This window comes from Meriones unguiculatus, chromosome 3, assembly GCF_030254825.1.
Source record: "Meriones unguiculatus strain TT.TT164.6M chromosome 3, Bangor_MerUng_6.1, whole genome shotgun sequence".
Taxonomy (NCBI): Eukaryota; Metazoa; Chordata; class Mammalia; order Rodentia; family Muridae; genus Meriones; species Meriones unguiculatus.
Window position 1 is genome coordinate 162,741,428 of NC_083351.1, and position 20,699 is coordinate 162,762,126.

The window sequence follows — 20,699 nt, forward strand, 5'->3', positions numbered from 1 at the left end:
ATACATTTATGTACTTTTTATTATTTAGGACAGTCATCTGAATGCTGGCATTTCAACAATAGTTTGTTGTTTTATTTGTTAAACTCTGTTTGCACAATTTTCTTATGAAAACTATGAACTTAGTTAACCAGCTAACTGGTGTAATTTAAAAAAATCTTCACAGAATATTTATTTATGTTTATTTAAAATAAAGGATACTATATCTCAAGGATATACCGGAAAGCCAGCTGTCAGCACACAAAGACATTCTGTTATATGTTATGTACTGTTGCTATACTAGCCATGTAGAGCACATTTCAGATCATGGAGCACACAACTTTTGTGGGTATAGAATTGTATGAAATTGGAGGGAAGAAAGATGAAGCTTTGGAAGGCTTTATCATTGACTCGAATTTATTCCTGTCCCTGCTAGTTCTGTGTTTGTACCTCTTACTTGGCGCATTTTCATATGGTTGGATTTCCAGGGTAGCATCACAGTAATTGTCAGTGTGTAGTATCACAAACAAGCAGGAGAAAGTCCAATTCAAACCCAGCTGCTATTCAGGACAACCTGCTTCAATAAAACTTCATAGCCAAAGACAAAATGTGTTTTGTGACAAAACTCTCACTGTGCTTTCAGTCACATGGCTCATTTCTCAAATGAAACTTAGAGCCAAGTTTGTTTGTTTTTAAAATCGTTATCAATATCAATAGATCAGAGACTCTAGAGATTTTAGTACATACCTTTGTAGAGGCTGAGCTTGAGGACAGAGCGGGTATCTCAATAATTTGATGTGCTATTGAATCATGATCTCAAAGAACACATTTCAGCCACTGCTTTTTAGCAGAACTCATTTGAAAAAAAAATAACAATGGCTATTAACTATTTGCAATGATTGTGAAGCTCCCGTTCAAAATGGGGAATTTTTGCAGACTGGTCGTTTTCATCAGGACTCTGTGAAAATATGTGTAAGAAAGTATCAGGAGGGCTTTTTCATTGAGAGATGGAAGCGCTGTTCTGACGCTCCCTGAAGGACAGCTTACTAATACAACCCAACAGTGGGCACACCTGAATAACCTGGATTTGTGTTCATAGTTTTGTGATCACAGACTTTCAGTGATCTTATAAAAACCCATGTATGCATTAAGTTTTTAAAAGCAATGTCAAATTAGTACAGCATATAGCTTTTATTAAAAAATAAAAGTTTAAAATGAGAAAAAATCAAATAAAAGATTTACTAGGAAATTCTCTACTCATGTTTTCTAGTCTGGCTTCATTTCTGTCCTTCCTTCTTGCTCTGAGCTCTGAGTTTCCAATACTTCAGTGTGGAAAGATAAGAGGAAATGATTCAAACTAGTGGGGAAAAGGTCAAGAGTCCCTCCCTAGTTTTTTTGTAACCAGATATGTGTCTGTCGGGCTGGGTTTTTCTCATCCTAGGGATGCCAATTCAAAGCCTGGTGTCTACTGATCACTGAGTTTGTGCAATTGTTATCCCTTTGAGCTTTACAAACACATTAGTTAAGAATAAACCGTTGTGCTTTTGTGTCCTTGTAACAATAAAGGGTGATGAGGGTAAAATGCGGGTGGGATAGGGCTGCATGCACGTTATTTCGGGGGTTGGGGCCGTAGCTCATTATAGACCATTTGCCTAGCATGCAGGAAGACCTTGGTTCCAGCCCCAGCACCAAAGGAAAACAACAACAACAACAATAACACCACCCCACCAACTGCTTATCTTCAACTCCTGCCCCTACTCAGGTGTGCCAGCATATCACAGCAGTCCAAGGCTGTTGACCATTTGACTAGGAAGTAAAAGGTGCAATATAAGGGAGCTGTCTCTAAGCCTTCCTCTGAGAACCCCGAAGATCTCCCACTACCTTCTGCCTTTTACAAGCTCTCTCCAGAGATTGGGGGCCAAATTTTTAACACATGGGTCTTGGAAGGAAATTTAGGGTCTAACCTTTAACATTTACGTTCAGCAATAGGTTTCAAAATTGAGGAAATGGTATTTAACCCCTGGGCCATAGCCTGCCAGGAGTCTGTCTTTACCTGTCTGGCAGATTAAGAATGGTTGCCATCATGATGCTATTAAACATGTGGATATGTAATGGAGTTTTTCTGTCGCCTGAAAAGCCTCCATTTGGCTTGTCACAGGAAAAGCTTGGCACCTAGTGTCATCACCTAAATCATCACTCTACATGTCAATTTGAAGAGCTCAAGCACATGTGTATACCATGCTTTCTTTGCTGTGAAGGGCCAACAACAGTCATGAGACACCGATAGAGTTCTCATGCTCATGGCATGTGACAATCAGAAGATCCGAAACTTATGAACAGTTACGTTCCCTGTGTTAGGAATGAAGACTTCAGAAACAACTGGGGTCCAATCCTTGCTTTCAGATCATAAACTTAGGTAATAAGTGTTAGATAGCCAGAGAAGGGGGTTGAAATTCTGTTAGAGACTGTGGTAAGGGCAAGCGCGATATGTACCCTGACTCTTGAGTTGAATGCCTTTTTCTTTCAGTAGATTGTTTAAGAAGAAATGAAAATTGGACTAGTTACCTTTGAACTCTCTAAGAGTTTCTGTTTTGATGAATGGCCTAGGGATTGACAAAGAGAGGCGGGGCCTGAGGGGGTGATGACTCAGGGGGTGAAGACCTAAATTGGACCAATTTATAGATGGGCTTGATTAATACGTATTTGTAATCCCAGTGTTCCTATGGTGAGATGGGAGGCAGAGATAGCCGAATCAGTGGGGGTTGGCAGCCAGCTGGTCTGGAGTATGCAGTGACAAACAGTCTGTCTCAGATAAAGTGGAAGGTGAGGACACATGCACAAGGGTGTCCTCTGACCTCAGTCCTCACACACATGAACACACACACATACATACATAATGAGAGGCACATACATATTCAACACACAAAATGAAAGGCACACACATTCTCACATACACAGTGGGAGTCGAACACACAGAGTGAGGGGCACGGACATTAAGAGGCACACATACAAACACAGTCACACACACACATGCACACACAGTAAGAGGCAGAATTTAAGGTTGGAATATGCTCTGGAACAAAAGAGTAGAGGGGACTCTCAGACTCAGTGTTCATAGCCTCAAGGGACTGTCACCTATGATAGCTTTAGTTCACAAGTGCCAAAGAATAAGAAGCTCTTAAGGAAACTCCTGTAGAGTTGGCCTGGTTGTCAGAAGTATATCTTTTCTCAATGCCTCCTCTTCACTTTGTTACTATTCTCTATTGTTCTAATTTGGTACTTGTTCTTAGAGACCTCAGTAAAGAGTACATGAAAAAAAAAAAAAAACACCCTGCTGAATAAATAATAGCATGACTACTACAGATTTAATTATAGCCATACAGCTGCCTGTTTGAAGCTGATCTAGCCATATGGTCACTTGTACATCCAAACTCTGGAAGGACCTGGCTTCAGCGCTTCCCAGAGGACAGTATTGAATTCTCAGAGAACTGATAGTAGCCATTTGGAAGTCAATAGATAGTATGTGTTTCTTCTCCCACCTTTCCCCCCCTGCCATGCCCACAGATGGACTTTTGATTGACAAGTTCTTGTTAGACTCAAGTCTTTAGGTATTGGAGCATCTGTTCACACACATTTTGGGAGTTGGGTTGACTTGTCAGCCCAGCGGCTGATTTTTGATGCCACAAGTGATTCAATGATTGGAATTACTTCTATGTTTAACCATTTTGACCTCTTTTAAAAAGCATTTTAATAGTTTATAATTTCAGTTACTTTCTCTCCCAGGGGCACGAGAAAGGAATGGAGGTGGGCTCAAGAGAAAGTGAGCCTGCTGTTTTAGGAGTGTGACTTTGAAGAACATGTCCTTAGCCTCTCTGGGTCACAGGAGAGCCAGGCGTGAGCTCTTCCAGGTCTCTTCTAGTTCCAGAATCCTCCTAGTAGGAGTTAGCTGGGAAAGATGCTCTTGCCATTGACACATCTGGAGGAGACAGGCAGGTTTTTCAGACCACAGTGTTCTGTGTCTCCCATTCCCCAGTGCTTAAAAGACTCACATATTTTTCCATTCTTTGAGGTACAAAACTCTTATAGATTGAAGTCTCTCTAAGAGCTCAACCTCAAAAAGGAGCAGTTTTGGTTTTCAGTGAGTATGTTTTTAGTTGGAAGACTATCTAATGCTTTGGTATTTAAACGTTTCATATGTCAAGGATCCATCTGAATTTGTGATAAAACTAAAAAAGTAAAATAAAATAAAAACGTGGAATGAAATGAAGGCTCAAAAATTGCTTGTCACTTGAAGGTGTTCATGACCTTCAACAGGGACCCCAAGTTTTCAACTACTGTTCCTTTTCGTTCTGAGTAAGGGGTCTGCCAGGGAAGAGATGTGAAAAAGTAGTTGTGAGGTCTGAAATGTCAGCCCTCAGGTTTATGTGGGGCTCAACGCACAGCTTTATTGGATTTGTGGGCTGCACTGGGGTCATTCAAGGTTAGGTGGGATGTGGGGACAGTGTTTTTCAGTTTCTTCACAAGAAAAGCATTCTGCATGGGTGTTCGTTTTACTAAGCCATTAACTTTCAACTCTTGGTTGCCTGCGTTACCTCTGATGAGTCCGCCCTCCCACTCCTCATGCCTGGAACTTCTTGTTTTTGAGAAAATAGACTGTGCGTTTTATTAGTTACCCTGGCTGAGGTATGTGCAGAGGAGAATATGAGTAAAACGTCTCTCTTTAAACTATAATTTTCTCCGAAAGTCACAACCCCCACAATGCTAATTGTGTTTGTTTGTTTCTTTGTTTGTTTTGACTTCATCTGGTTGCCCCCTATGCAACCTTTCTTCCTTCATGGCAGCTAGAGGTTGCTGAGCAATGAAAGGAACCCAATGTTTTAAAACTTTCTCTTGAGGGTGGAAGAGGAGAGACTATTAACAAATGCTGCCTTTTAGATATTAATAGGTAGATCCAGAATTAGATAGAAAGGATTTTTTCCCCTTTGCTTTGCTGAGCACAGTTGTTCAAGGACATGTCATTCTGAGGGAGTTCAGATGAATATAATGGTGCAGTCATCACGCGGAATTATATTTATTTTATACAGTAGTTGCATTCAACCACCCACAGTCCCTGCAGTCTTCTGCCCATCTGATGTTGAGGCTTCACCGTGGGTGAATCTCTGCAATATTCTCTAAGTCGATGCTCATGAGTCTATACATTTGGCGTGATGAAGTCGCCTGGGGTAGTCTCCAAAGGTCTCCCATCTTTAAGTCTGAACTCCAAACCGAGGGAAGAGCTTTCTCTTCAAAATTTGGAAGGTTTTGTTTGAATTTAAAGTGGGGTGTATAAGCAAGTAGTGAGAGAGAAAAGCTCTGTTTTGCCCATCACCTTTTTCTGCTTTGGGGGTGTGTGTGGCTATATTAAGACAATGCTGCAGTTACAAAGTCACCATTTCTTGAGTACCTACTTTGCTAACTCCAGTACAATTACTGGAAGATTTCCCATAGTAGCATAAAATGTGACTTGTCAGTGTTGTCTGCAGAGAAAGAAGCTACATATGGAACCTAGCTGTATGGTTTTATTAGCAACTGTCCTGTAGATTAAATAAGGGCACAGGTGTGCTGAGTCCCAGTCAAACTCTCTCCAAAGTGTCTGCTAAAACCTGGTATGGCTGCAGTGTTTGCCTTTGTTACTGAGGGGTGGTAGGGGTTTTGAGAACCCCAGTTTCTGTGCTGTGATTCAGTCAAGGCTTTTTGTGCTTCATCATCCCTCTACCAAGGCACTTCAGCCAGTGTGCCTTTTGCTTTCTCTGTAATGTTTTCACTCTCCAGGCATCGCTGAGGATATCTTGATTCAGAGCTTCTACGCTTCTTCACTTAATACATTTATTGTGCATGGTTATTCAGAAATCACCCTCTGCCCCATGACTCCCCTTAATAGCTCTATGATATAGTCCTTGGTGATCCCCATTTTACAAATGGGAAAACTCAGCTTAAAGAAAGGAAGTAATTTGTCCCAGGTCTCATGCCTTGTGTAAAGCACGGTCCAGCTTCGTTGTCAGCCCTGTCTGATTACAAAGCCTGCCTTCTTCACCGTCCTCTGAGTTTAGAATAATGGATAATGGTTCCCAGGCAGCCGCAGAAGCTTAGATGGTAGATAGCCAGCCTTTGGCCTGAGTGTTGGCTTGTCCTTTTCTCCTCTCATGATATCATTCAAGTTACTGTAATCGCTACATAACACTTTCTTCACGGGCAAATGGAGCCAGAAATGATAGCTTGTTTACAAAACAATGTGAGAATTTGTCATGATTCATGAAGCGTCCCTGGCTCAGAGTATGGCCAGCGATCACTGATAAAAATGAATATTAGCAATCATTATCATTATTACCATCAGTAAATTAAAAGTAATTATTGAAGTCATTTGTGCCTTTTGATAACAAAGGCACATTTCCATCTTACTAATACAATATTTAAACCTTAAGTGAGGAAGGAAGTTATTGTGCAGCTCAGCTCCAAAAGGCAGGAATCTCTTTCTAAAGCTTGCAGAGAACATGCCAGCAAAAAGGGTAGCGCCACCAAGCATCTCTTCAGAAGTTAAAGAAAGGTGCCAGGTAATGGTGGTCGGCAGGGCATGGTTGCCTGTTTTGGAACAGCAAAAAATGCCTTCACTTAATTATCAAAGACTTACCTTTGCAGTTTGCTGTCATGGGGAGGGGAGGACCTTCCACAGGGTTCCTCATTCTACGCCTGCTTCTGGGGAGGATTCTGATGGTAGCCTAGGATTTCGTGTTAAATGTTTGCTGAGCACCTCCTGGAGGGCTTGTACTACAAGGCATTAGGGAAACAAATTTGACTAATAGGTGATTTTTTAAAAAATCAATACTTTACCACCTTCGTTAAGGTCTAGTATTTATGGTCTAGTAAAAGTCCCAGACAGTCTGTCAGAGATGCCTTCTGCCGAATACAGTGGCATCTGACAGGTTAGGGGATGTCAGAGGAGATGGGGGGGAACCAAGGCCAGACTTACCCTCCCTAAAGGGCCAGGCCAGAGTGAGGAGGTGTAACTGGAAGTACAACCCTTAAAGAGAAGGCAGGGCTTGCAGGCAGAGGGAACTTCCTGCCCCACAGAATGGTGAGGATTGTAAGTCTCCTTCCTTGATACGTGGAGTGGGTGACCTGAATGTAGAGTTGGCAGGGTTCATGACATAGAGTGAAGGGAAAGAACTTGAGAAAACTCCGTGCCTGGAGTTTGCAGGTTATCCTTTTTCTCTAAGCCCTCTTCTCTGTATTCTGGCTTACTTCACCCCGGTTTCTCTCTCAGAGCCATTTATTTTTAAATACTGCTAATATTATTAAACCGTGTTCACTGTAATTCTTATTCCTGCAAGTGTTTTCACTCCGATTTGCTACATAGAAGGATCTTTTTTTTTTTTTTTTTTTTTTTTTTTTTTAGGTCAAGAGCTTCTAAAAATCGAGGTAGTCAAATGTAGTTGTGAGACATATAAGAATTTCACAGTGCCGTGACCTGAGCAGATGGTCTGAGTTCAAGTCCTGGCCTAGATGTTTACTTTGCTCAGTGAGGTTAGTGGAGAGCCTTATGTTTTTGGGACCTCAGTTTCCCTCATCCTTAAAATGACAGGATACTTTTTTTTTATAAGTTAGCTATAAGAATTTAATTAAAGTAGCATATGTGAACATGTTTTAAAACAACTAAAAGCCAAATGCAAGTTTAACAGGTTTTTGTTTGTTTGTTTGTTTGTTAGTTTTATAATATCAGACACAAAATGTGGCTTAGGGATTTAGATTCTTAAAGGAAGCCATTGCTTGAAATTCCATCCTGTTTGGGAATTTAGACCCACCTACTGTAATATTTAGCTTGACAGCCATTTGTAAATATGTTGCTTTGCACGCTCATTTGCATTAATGGTGGCGAGATGTCTAAATTTGGAAAAAAAATTGTAAAATCAGTTTTTCACCTTCAGGCAATTGTTTTCACGTTGAAGTTGTATTTCTTTAAAAAAGGAAAGGCAGAAGTTGGGGAGCGTTTTGCAGAGTAAAAATGGAACCACAGAGTCTTCTGTCCTCTTGTCTAAATGGCTTTATGCACACTCAAATTTTGTACAGTTTTGAAACCTCAGACCACGTTGCAGATGGAAAGTGCCAGGAACACTGTACGCAATGGAAGCAGTTTATATTTTATGGACTCTCAAGAAATGGTTTGTTTTTACCGCCTTAGACAAGTGAGGTAATTCCTATCAAATCATAAAATGTAACTGCTGGGCTCTTATATACTTGCTTGTCTTCCATTTTATTGATTTTGAAGTATTATTTATTTCCTTTTGCCTTCTCTAGGGTTGATATGCTAGCTTGCTTTTTTTTTGTTGTTTCATTTATTAGTTGTATGTATGTATCTATGTGTGTGTGTGGGGTCTAGGGCTTTGTGCACACTAGACATGTAGTCTATCATTGAGCCACACGCCTAAACTCCCAGGCATTGTTTTATTCCCCTCATTTGTACGTATAAGATCTTTAAATTTTAGCCCCCTTTTTTGTATAAGGCTTGTAGTTAAGGCCATAAGTTTTAGCAAATGCGCAGGTTTAGCTACATTCTGCATTTGAAAATGCCGTGCGTTTTGGTTATGAGAATATTGTGTTTAACAGCCCAGTGGTACATTTAATTTCTAAAAAAAAAAAAAAAACCCATTTTGCCTTTAAAATAGATGGTGCTGAAATCCAGCGTCTTATAATCAATATTTGAAGATGTTATAAAGTCTTTTTGAAGCTTGTATCTAATAGCTTTGCTGGGTAACTCTGCCTTAAGGTTGTGGCTAACTTCTGATCATCTCTGTTGCATACAAATCAGTTGATCTGGTCCACTAATAAGCCTGATAATTTTTTGACCAAATGTCACCATGAAGAGAGTCTGCTATTACAGATGATGCTATCTTCCTTCTAGATACTATTTATTTTACTGTTGGTTGACACGTAGGTTTAAGATGGACCATGCAAGTATTTAGTCTGAAATCTTGCTGATTGGAAGACATGCCTCCGTGTAGTCAAGCAAGCCAGCAGCTGCCAGCTTCCCACATCCACACAGAATCTAAATGATGAGAGTTCACAGGTTCACAGACAACTGTTATGACAGAGACATATAACTGAGGCTATATGACACAGAGAAAACAGTCATCAGTCACGTAGATGACCGTGCCGAGTCTCTTCTTTCCAGATTGTTGCTTTGTTGCAAGACAAAGCAGCTAATGTGCCCATTGTCTTCAGGGCACCATGGAGCTCACATTTGAAAACATTCCCATTTATTTGTCAAGCTCTCATCTGGCCGTGTCTCTTTATGCATAGAGAAGGTAATGGGCAGAGGTAGAACACAGTAAGAAGATTAGATGGTAGGATTGCTTTTTTTTCATACCAATTAATATCATTTGCATAAAGTAAGTAAGTAGAAGCATTCTCAGAGAACTCAACTAATTTACAAGTGTCTCTTTTACCTGGGCTTTCCCCCATACCTTGATATCCTTTAAATGTTAAATTTCTGTAACAGCAAAGTATAGTATAACACAGTAAGGTTTTTCTTAAGAAAATCCCAGCGAGATTCAAATGTGGAGGGATTATATAATTTATCTTTTAAAGCAGGACACTTTTGAGATCAAAAGAAGGTGCTTCTAACAAGTATGCTACAACAGTGTGAAAAGTGGAGAAAATCAGGAGTAAATCAGTAGGCACGGTAACTACCGGACCACACAGAGACCCTCTTCAGGGAAGGACATGGTACCAAGGAAACCAGCAATGACACCGAGTTTCTTAGATGATTTTGCTTGGGGAAGAATAGCAGCTGGGAAATCCCAAAAGAAGACAACAAGACAAGGGCCTAAAAACGAGAAAAAGAGGGCAGAAATGGACACACTAACAACAATTCCAAGAATAATCTATTTAGGTAGACAGGACTGTCTTAGTATGCGGACCTGAGGACGGGTGAGTTAAGACGCCGGACTTCACTGGATATAGTCACTTCAATGCAATAATGATGGAGGAGAAAGAGAAAGTTTTTAATTCCCGCCACCTTCTGAGGGATGCAGTAAGATCTACTCAGTGGTGGATCTGTTAGGTGTGAGTGCGGTGGCGGTGGAGTGGGGGGGCTATGAGCGCAGGCTGTTCATCAGTGGTTCCACTAGTTAAGATTAACAGAGGTTGCACTGTGATGGGTCCCGTCTGTGAAACCCTAACTATTCAAATTACGTTTCCTGCAAGAGGATGGAAAAGCCTGAGATCTAAGTGGGGGAATGAAAGGTTTGATTGTTCCAGTGAGCTGTGGGCTGCTAGCTTAGGTGGACGAATAGCTTTCTGATTTTGGAACACAGGGACAATCTCGCCTCCCCTGCACTCAGTTCTGCTTTATCCATTTAGAATTTCTGGTTTCTTGACGTACCTGTGCCACACCCACTAGGTTCCTAGAAAAGCACCTTGGAGGGAAGGCTGCCCAAGACACTGCATGAGTGAGCATTCCTAGCACAAGGCAGGCTGCATAGGTCTAAGAAATTAGAGAAAGATCTTACTCCGGATGCCAGAACACACTGGAAAGGAGCTCAGAACGTGCACATCTAGATGCACAGCTTGCGTTAAAATCTGGTTTAAGAAAAAAAAAAAAAAGTCACAAAATTGCTGAGCTAGCCAAAGTATATTTTGGTGATTGTAGCGCCAAAGACAGCTGCTTGAAATCCGTTTCTATGAAATCAAGGTTGGCTAAAGGGATTTCTCGGCACTGTGTGCGTTCTTATATTTGACCCTGCACACGGTCCAGCCAGGGCATCCCTGGGAGAAAGCACTGATGATCTAGAGGGAAAGGATGTGTCACACTTTATCTCTGGAATCCAGTCCAGATGATTTTACTGGGAGGCTTTCAGCCGGATATATAAGCCTTGTATTTTGTTCTTATTCCCATGATCTGATATTGCACTTTGTGATGTCTCACAAGTTAATCTGTGCAATTTTCTCTCAGTATTTTATAATCGTTCAAAAGTTTATTGTATAAGCCCAGAATTGGCGGCCATATTTTAGCCATTATATTTTTCTCTATTTTTTGACAGCTATTTCTGAATTTGCTTCTTCGGTGCACTGTGATTTTCAGGAGTGTAGCACCTGTCTGTTCTCCACAGTGCCTGCAGCTAGACCTTGAACATTGTAGGCCCCCATACATTTTGAGGAAGAGAATTGGATTGGATGAAAGAGGAAAACATTTGCATCCACAGCAGCTTTCTGTGGGCCAGATCTCATGCCATAATGTGCTTCTTTTGGTGGGAAGTGAAGCCTTCAGAGGCATGTGGGCTCAGTAAAGGCTCTGAGAATGGGTCTCATGTGGAGCTTATTTGGTTTGTCCTGGTGCTCCTCAACTCATCTTTGAATATACTATTGTAGCTGGCCTCTGCAGTGGATAGGAGCACACCCCAAACCTCTTTAAGCCTGAAGGGAATACGCTGGTTTACTTAACTGAGACAGACCTTTTCTTGGGGTGGTTTTGTTTTTTTGTTTTTTGTTTTTTTTTGAGACAGGGTTTCTCTGTGTAGCCTTGGCTGTCCTGGACTCACTTTGCAGACCAGGCTGGCCTTGAACTCACAGAGATCCGCCTGCCTCTGCCTCCCTACGTGCTGGGATTATAGGCATGCCCCACTGTGCTCTGCTCTGAGGCAGAATTCATAGAGGGGCTGCAAGGACATGCAAGACTGAGACTAGGGCCTCAGCCCTCCCTCTCTCCACCCACTTACTCTTCTGCTTTTGTGTGGCTTTGGGTCCTGACCTCACTCTTTCCTGGTATGATAATCTTGAGAAATTCCTTCTAGCCTGAGGAACAACCACTACTGAATGGGGGGTTGTTTTTTTTTTTTCACACATGAATACACGTTTTTAAGGAAAGAATTTGTTCTCTCCCGTGGATCATGCCTATCTCCTTTGTGTCAAACATTCTCGTTAAGGAAGTTGTTTACTAACAGTGGCCCATAGTTAAGTCTTTTATTTACTTATGTGGCCAGATGAGATATGGGTGGCCGACTTCTTTAAAGTGAGAGGAGGGATGGGGAGATAGGTGGCTCGATGGTTAGACATTTTCCGTAGAAGCGCGGAGACTAGAGTGATGAACTGGTGAAGAGGTGGCTGTGGCAGCCCACCTACTATTCCACGCTAGGAGGCGGAGATAGGGGATCATCAGAGTAAGTTGCAAGCTCTGGATTTCACCGAATGACCCAGTTGAGGCAGAGTTGCTTGGATCATGTGGAAGAACAACCAAGGAGGATACTCAACCCCTCAGCCTCCACGGGCATGCACACCCTTTTATATGCCCATATACATTTAAAACAAACACGGTACATACGTGCACACATGCACAAAATAATGAAAAGAGGTAAAAAGAAGGGCAAGTCTTGTAGGGGAGAATAGAGGTAAACAATTGCCTTTCATTCATTCAACAGCAATTGGCCTTTCTGGGAGGTGTAGGGATCCTAAAACTGAGCACATTCGATGACCATCTCACCCATACAGAGCTTACATTGGGGTGGGGAGGAGGGGACTGAAGATAAGAGGTCCGTATGGTATGCTTGATGGGGCATAAGTACAAGGAACAAAACCCAAGGCAGAAGAGAGGACTGGGAAGTGTTTGTGGAGAGAGGGATGTCTTGACTCATATGAGTAGGGAATTTCTCTCCAGTGAGAGAGTGACTTTAGCAGTTGGTGAAGGACTGAAGAAGGGAACCCTGCAGGCATTCTTGTAGAGGAGAACAGCAGCTGTGGCAGAAGGACCTAAGCTAAGCAGACCTGGGGCATATGGGTGAGGACACAGAGGCTGGAATGGTTGCTAGAGCAAAGACCAGGAGAAATGGAAGGGTAGCAGGGCCTGGAGCTTATGGACTCTAGATGAGGCTAGGACTTGGGGGTTTTCATAACTGTGTTGGCTTTACCTCCTCAAATGGCAGGCAATAGAGGGTTTTGAGTACAGGGATGAAATGATCTGGCTCCTGATACACCTGACCTGGAAGCTTTCATTAACAGTTGGAGAACAAAGGCAGAAAATGACAACCCAGGCAGGAAGCCAGTGCCACAAAGATCACAGCATGGCCCAGGGTGGTGACAATTAAGGTGGTAAGAAGCAGTAGGGTTCTAGATATGTGGTGATTATAGGTCTAGCAGAGTTTGCCGACAGAATGGACCTGGGTGTGCAGGAAGGAATGGTTGAAGAACAACAGCTGAGTCTTAGGTCTGAGCTATAGAGGAACTGGTGTTGAACAGGCAATGAAGAGCTGTTAGGGTGTGGAGTGGGGAGCAGAAAAAGGGAGGGCGCCATTAGAAAGTGTGGAATGATATCCAGATGAAGGTGTTGCAAGTCTGGAGTTTCGCGAAAGGTCCTGGCTGAAGATAGGCCTTTGGGAGTCATCTGTGTGTGGGTGGGTTTTAAAAGCATGGGACCTGATGAGTTCACTGTGTTCAGGTAGGGAAGATTCAGTGAAGCGCTGACTTACAGGAATACAGTAGTCTCGGAAAGTGCGACAGAACTAGGCAGACCCTGTCGGCCACTTTGAGGACTTACTATTCCGCATGCCTTTTGAGCTGTAGAGCGGTTGCAACTCCCCTAAAAGCTTCTATAACTTTTCTGGACAGTTTGATGCTCTATTGATCTGATTTTCATTTATACAAATTCCATTTCTCCCCGTCATAGTATTTATTACAGTCGAATTACAGGTAGAGTAGCTATTGAGCTTATTTCCAATGAGCTGCTCTTACCTTCCTAGACACGCGTAACGTAAGTGTGACTCAGAAATGACTGCTGTTTGCAAGGAAGTGGGCTGAGGTGGTAGAACAGGCTGCGCTGAACATTGCTGAGCAGCGATGAAGGCAGCTCCTTGGTCAGAGTGTGTGGCCCCTAAGTCCCGTAACCGTAGGGGATTGCAGGAACTTGGCTGCTACCTATAGTCAGGAGTCCAGGGAAGAGAATGTACAGCCAGATTCTTACATACTTTGCATTCTGTGTCCATAAAGACTTTCCTCATATTTCGCGCCATAATTTCCTTTGTCTTTCCTCCCTCCTTGGCAGTGTCCTTCCCACCCTCTGTTTATCCTTCTTTGTTCTTTCATGTCGCTACGTCACATATACGTCTCTATGTGTGTATGTGTGTGTGTAAAATCTACATTGTGCGTGTGACAAGAAAATACAAATGTTTGTCTCCCTCCAATTACATTCTCTTATTCCCTGTTTCTCTCTCTATTTAGACCCCTTCTTTTTCATATTTTCATAAATATATGCATGTTTCTGTGTGTGTTATGTGTGTGTGTGTAATTTAGGTCAAGATTGCATACATGAGATATGAGATAAAACGTGTAATATTTGTATTCAGTGTCTGGTTTTTATCATTAAGCAAGATGATCTTCAGCTCCATACAGCTTTCCTATAAGCAACATCATAAATATAATTTTTAGCATAATTCTTGAATGGTGAATGGTAGAAGTTCTGGAAAATTCCATACTGCTTAGAAGTAGCCACATTGTTGATATCTGCGAATACATACTGCACTTTTTCTTTTGATGTATTTATTTGGTTTCCTCTAACATTGTAATCCTAACATTTTTGCTTTTTAACCTTATAGCCCTTTTCTCACATGGGTGGTGATGGAAGGTGATGGAGGGTAATAGAGATCAATTTTTGTGCCATTTATTTTCCCCGGTTAAGAAACTTTTAAGTAGAAGTTTGAAAGGAAAATGTTGATACCAGCCTCTGTACTAATTGGGGATATTGAGCCATGTCGGCTGCTTCCTGTCTTAGCAATAATCTATGGCAGAAATGATTAAACTCATTGGGGCTTTTGACTCGAAGGGTCTGTGCCTTTTGTGTGGTCTTATAAAGTTCTTATCTTTATCCTTTCATTGTTACTGAAATATTTCCCTTGAATTGTACAAGGGAAAAATACCCGTTAGACAAACTTTCAATTCGACTGTGTCCCGCAGCCTTCACTCAGACAAAAAACAGCTTTCCACTCTCCCATCTTTCCTTAATCCTCCAAACACTTCCCTCCCCCTCACCATCAGCTCACTTTTGGCTCACTGCAAAAATACAAGTCCTTAGAAGCCCCCATCACCACCTAGCACGTCTCTCAAATCACCCACGTTCAAACCCATCCAGTCTGCTCTCCTGGTAGGATCGTAAGCGGTGTCCCTGTGTACCGTGGACTCTTGTGTCTGTGATGTGGATACCACCCCTGCTCTGCAGTTCCAGGATGCTTGGTCTGCAGCTATTTTTATAGCTATTCCCTACGGTTCCTATAGCAGCAATCTGCCTCCATTAGCTCACTCTGTTCACTTTCTAACAGGCTGAAAGGAGATCTACATTTTTAAACTTTGCTCTGTTTTTGCTCACTCTTCCATCGACCTCTATTTCTCCTCTTTTTTTTTTTTGTAGCAATATTTCTCAAAGTAACAGTCTCTGCTTCCAGTCTCCCCTTCCTGACTCACTGTGGTACCCTGATGTCCTCTGTACTTACTCTTGTCAAGATTTCCCAGCATGGCTATTGTGCCAGGATCTTGGTTCCATCTTAAGTTCCGCTCTTAAGTTCCATCTTTTTGGAGTCTCCAGTAGCCTAGGATAGAACTTCTAACACATGGTCATCATTTCAGCCTTTCTTAGCTTTCCTCTTCTTTACTGCTCTTTTCCACCGTCCTCCACTGTGCCTTCCATGACGTGGTCCCCCATCAGACATGCAGTGTCAGCTTCTTCTCTCAGCTTTGCCTCTTAGCTTCCCACACTTGGCTTCTTCTTATTCCTTTAGCCACCAGCCTCCTTCCTGTTCCAAGGCTCTCCATTGTCCCTTTGCTTGCAAAGTGTTTCAGTCTAGTTCTCTGCCCATGGCTTGTACACTTTTCTCCACTGTCAAATGTGTTTCTCAGGTGCCTTCCTTGTCAATTCTGAAAAAACATTGCTTTCTTATCTGTCTTATTTTCCTTCTTAGCATTTATCTTTACATTATATTTTATTTCCTCCAAGGTAATAATCCCTCAGGATATGAAATGAGTCTTTCTTTTCTGCTAGGCCAGTGATTTAGACCATGGTTTGTCTTATAGTAAATTCTCAATAGTGCATTGAGTGAGTAAGTAAATCGCTTAATGGAGATATGTGGCATACCGATATTCTTGTATCATATGTTATTGTATCCTTAGTATTTTTTAAGGGACAGATAAAAGTTTACTACAGTGTAATGGTAAATCGTAACATAAAAGTGTCTGGTCAAGTACTGCCGTGTAAAGAGTCATTTAAACAGATTTCCCATGAGTAATATATCTGGTATATTGTCTCACTCTTCTCTCTTGGACCTCTCCATGCAGCTGAAGAATAAGTTTATGAAAAAACTGCCACGTGATGCAGAAGCCTCCAACGTGCTTGTTGGGGAGGTTGACTTCTTGGACACTCCCTTCATTGCCTTTGTTCGGCTGCAGCAGGCTGTCATGCTGGGCGCCCTGACTGAGGTCCCTGTGCCCACAAGGTAAGCTGCTCTCCCACCTACTCAGGCGCACAGGGTGCTCATGGGAAAATGTCAGCCCTCTTAGGGTCAGGGACTCAGTGGAATGAGGATACACTCTGCGTTGGGGCGTTTTCGTTTGAAATAGTGCCCAACTGATGTCTGTGCTCTTAAATCACAAGTCACTTGAACAGTAATAATAATGGCAGTTAGAGTGATTTACTGGCTCATAAGCTGGTTTCTTTTTGTGGGTTATTCTTTTTAAGCACATGATAATCTTTTAATATGCAAATTCTAGTATCCATATTTAACACGGAGACACTGAGTTTAAATACCCCATCCAAAGTGATGCAATTAGTAAGTGATTCAGAGGTCATAGATGTTTTCATTTCCTCTGTGTTATCAGAAAATTTTTACTGTGTGCACGCACAAAGAGGCACCAACACACAGACGCATATACACATGTAAACGGGCATCTTGGTAGAAGCATTCTCATCCCTCAAAGCACTTAAATTGGTACACTTTACATTAAGTGTGCCATTTACCATCATGTGTCAGCCTATTGCTCTTCTCCCAGAAGCCAGCCTAGAAGCTGTCCTGCTGTCTTTCCCTGAAGCTATGCTCAGTGGTTCAGATGCTTGACCTAGGCACACGGTTAGCCAAGGACATGCTAAGACCACGCTTGGACTTGTGCTGAGAGAGACGCTAAAGAGGAGTTGTGGCTTCAGGTTGACAGGGGGAGACATGTGCTTTCCTGTGCGTCTCAGGACAGAGTTAGGTGACTTCTTTTTTTAGCTTCTAAAAAAAGCTAAAAAATGAATGAGAAAGGCTGTAGAGGCCCCCTCGGTGGACTGAGTTGGTCTGAGCATGGTTAACCAACAGTGATGAGAGGTTCAAGGTTTGTTCCGAGCCAGGTTAGGAAGAACACAAGAAGCAAGCATCCCCGAGCCCTTTTACTTCTTTTTGATCTCACAGGTGATTGCCTCCCAACCATCGTTTCTAAATATCTGGGGCAGACACTGGACGTGTAGTGTTGGAAAGGAGGTGATCACAGCTGGGCAATTAATGAGATGTTTGTGATTGGTGTTGTCTATAACATTGCAGAGGAGCCTTGCGGTTCTGTCTGAGCGATCACCTGGCAAGCCGCTGACTCAGGATGGCTGGAGTCCAGCTCGGCGCCCCAGTGGCTGTATTTCTGTCTATCTCTGCACTAACTTTACTGGGGCTTGAAAGAGAAAACATGCCAAGAAGTGTTAAAAAAAATTGCTCTTGCCTTTTCATTTTTATTACCAATTTTTTCCCTCTGGAAGCCACAAATAAAAAAAACAGTTTAAAGGATTTTTGTTTAACAGTAATAACACACATATAAAGTAGGAAATCATGGCCCTTTGTGTGTCTTTCTTCCTGTCTCCTTTGTCTGCCTCATTCTTTTCCTTGTTCTCTTCTGCACCAGAGGGAAGTATTAATTTAGAGTTGAAATATGGCATCAGCTGAAGAGGAAGAGGGGCAAAGCCATTCATTTCAGAGAAGTGAAGGGGTGTAATTCAATATCATAAAACTATTTCAGGGCTGGAATTGGAATGATAGACCCTCAGATATTAATAATTTTTCAGGAAATATGTTATCTGTTTCCTGTCTTCTGGAACAGGGTACATTATAATCATCTATTAGAGAGTCTCCTTAGGTTTTCTGTTTGTTTGGTGGTGGTAGTGTGTGTGTGTGTGTGTGTGTGTGTGTGTGTGTATGTATGTGTGTACGATATGGGGATATTTACAATGGTTGCTTCCTCTGATCAACAATAAGGGAAATCCACAAGGAGTGTGCAGTCACTGTGAAGGACACAGTCTGTACTCTGTGTTGGGCTTTAACTTGTATAGCTCTGTTGCTCTCTGGTCATACTTGAAAACTTTCATCAGCACGTCTTTTCATGGTCGTGTTTTCCTCTTATATGTAGAGGAAAGTTATGCTGTGAGTGCGATGATTACTCTTCCTGAGAAACAGTTTTGCTATCTTAACTCTAGCTCAGTTCACAGCTAGAGTTTTTTTCTTTGCTTCTTGTGGTTTACAATAGCCTCTACTTGTAACACCTTGGCTGTCAGTGGCTGGGGTAGGTAGGTGTCTTTGTAGGGATGGGTCTGACTTTTCATATTAAAGTGAACACACTAGTCTTTGATGGCTGGTGACTTGGTAGGATGTGTTTACAATGTTTCTAGTATCTTGAAGGTGCTCTTCTTGCTGTGGCTTTGTGTCTGTTCACCAAGCTGCGATGTGGTACATTTTCTTATTACCATTTAGAAGCCTTGGAAAGGAAGCAATGGGAAGATTTGCTATTAGCTACAGGTAGAACATTGAATTTCTGACTCTAGGGCCAAAGTTTGAGAGGTATCTAGAATGGGTTAGATTAAGACTCTCCAGGACTATTAAGAAGTAATAAAAGTATAAATCAGTTTGTCCCTTTTGGATCTTGAAATAACACAAAAGGCTAGTCAGTGAGCTTTAGTTTTCTAAGTATTGTTTTTCTTCAGAATTTTATAAGTTAATACATATTGTATGTTAGAATCACTTGCCTGTGAGAAATGGTTTGTAATCAATTATTTTACAACATGACAATATTTTAGAGAGGTTGGGACAGCATTTCTGCTATGGATTCTATCTGTGTCTTGCACTGCATTTAAGGTGGTAGTCATGGTGTGTGGTCCTCTGTGTCTATTGTAGAAGCTACAGCTTGGCCATATCTTGCAAAGCTGCTCATTATGCATGGTGGGTTGTTTGATTCACTGCTGTTTCAGAGAAGGGAGTAAGGGGTTGGTACATGCTAAGCTTATTCTAGAAATAGTTATGATCTATCAGGAAGGGGGGTGCATGCTTTCTAAAAAAGACTGAGTGGTTTAGGGAGGCTGGGTCCTTTTCTGATACTGTGCTTGTTCTGCCTATAATTATTTTGTGAACGTGAGTATAGGCCACTGGTTCTGGACATGAATCATCTGGTTTTTCTTTCTGTTGTGAAGTGTGCCAGGGGCATCTTCTGCAGGCATAATTAGTTACTAGAAAAAAAATTCACAGAAGTAGGGAGGGGACTTCTGGAGACAACTAGGAACCATTATAAATTCTACCTCTGACATTTGTAGTTGTGCGAGGATAGAACAAACCCAGTAACGAGTTCATTTTTTTTCTCCATAAGCTGTCAACATGAACTGTTCACTTCCAGCCACACAAATGTGATGTTTACTCATAATTTGTTAATAAAGAAAAAGGCTTCTGGTTAAAAATAACATCTGTCCATTGACAGAAACCAGCTTGTATCATGAAAGGACTTTTCAGTGCATTGTAAAGCTGAGTTTTGCAGGCTAGACTTCCATCATAAAAGTCGAAACAGCATTTGCTTCTTTGAGGATGAAGGGGAGTGGGGTGGGCATTAGGCAGAGGGAGCGTCCGCTTTCAGGGTTGTTCCAGCTGTGGTTTTCTCAGATCTCCCATCTCCCCATAACCATTGTGGTGGTGCTGTGCATTAGAAACTGCTCCTGCTTTCTGATCCTACAGCTGAAGCTCTTAACTTACAATAAGGCCCCTATTGTACACTTAAGCCCAGAGTTCCTCCTATGCTGCCCTTAGGGAGTAGATCTCTGAATGGTCCTTAACTGCGATAATAAAAAAAAAACCTTTAACTGTCACCATGTTGTTTCTACTCAGCACTTGGTGACATTTCATAATGAAGAATGTCTTTTTATTTTAACCTAGATACCTTTCCATCTGGGTTATCGAGGCAATATAATTCTCGTACTCGGGCTTATTGTTTTAGTATATGTTACAGCTATCACTAACCTACTACTTCCTTTTATTCTTTGGTATTATGGAGCAAAGACCAAACAGTAAGTGTTTTATAGAGAAAGCATGCCCTTTGGCTAACTTAGTAGCTCCGTTACTCTGTCAGCTTTTAGACTGTTACCTACCCTCTGCCTAATTTTATGTTTGGGGACTATTACTTATCAAAAGTGTTTACTCACAGAGAACACAATATTGACTTAGGTTTTATTGCCATATGTACAACCTGATAATGACTCTATGTATCAGTGTTTTCAGAGTTTTTATAAGCTATATTTACATGAAAGGGGTTCCTGGAGAGAAGAGAGAGAGGCACAAAGTGGCCCTGGAAAAATTTTAGTGATTTGTGCATTATTTGAAAAGTTAATACTTAGGTACAATAGAAAGGGCCAGGCAAACAACCCAGATGTCCCTCAGCTGAGG

At 41.8% G+C, this 20,699-nt stretch overlaps 1 protein-coding gene across 7 annotated transcripts in view; it reads left to right on the forward strand.

Annotated features, from left to right (window-relative positions):
- The window catches only part of Slc4a4 (solute carrier family 4 member 4), a 426,516-nt gene that overhangs the window by 288,214 nt on the left and 117,603 nt on the right, over positions 1 to 20,699 (forward strand). For all 7 annotated transcript variants that reach the window (XM_060381236.1, XM_060381237.1, XM_060381238.1 and 4 more), the window contains one exon: positions 16,321 to 16,478. In XM_060381236.1, coding sequence (XP_060237219.1) covers positions 16,321 to 16,478 — 158 coding nt within the window. The remainder of the gene's footprint in view (positions 1 to 16,320; positions 16,479 to 20,699) is intronic.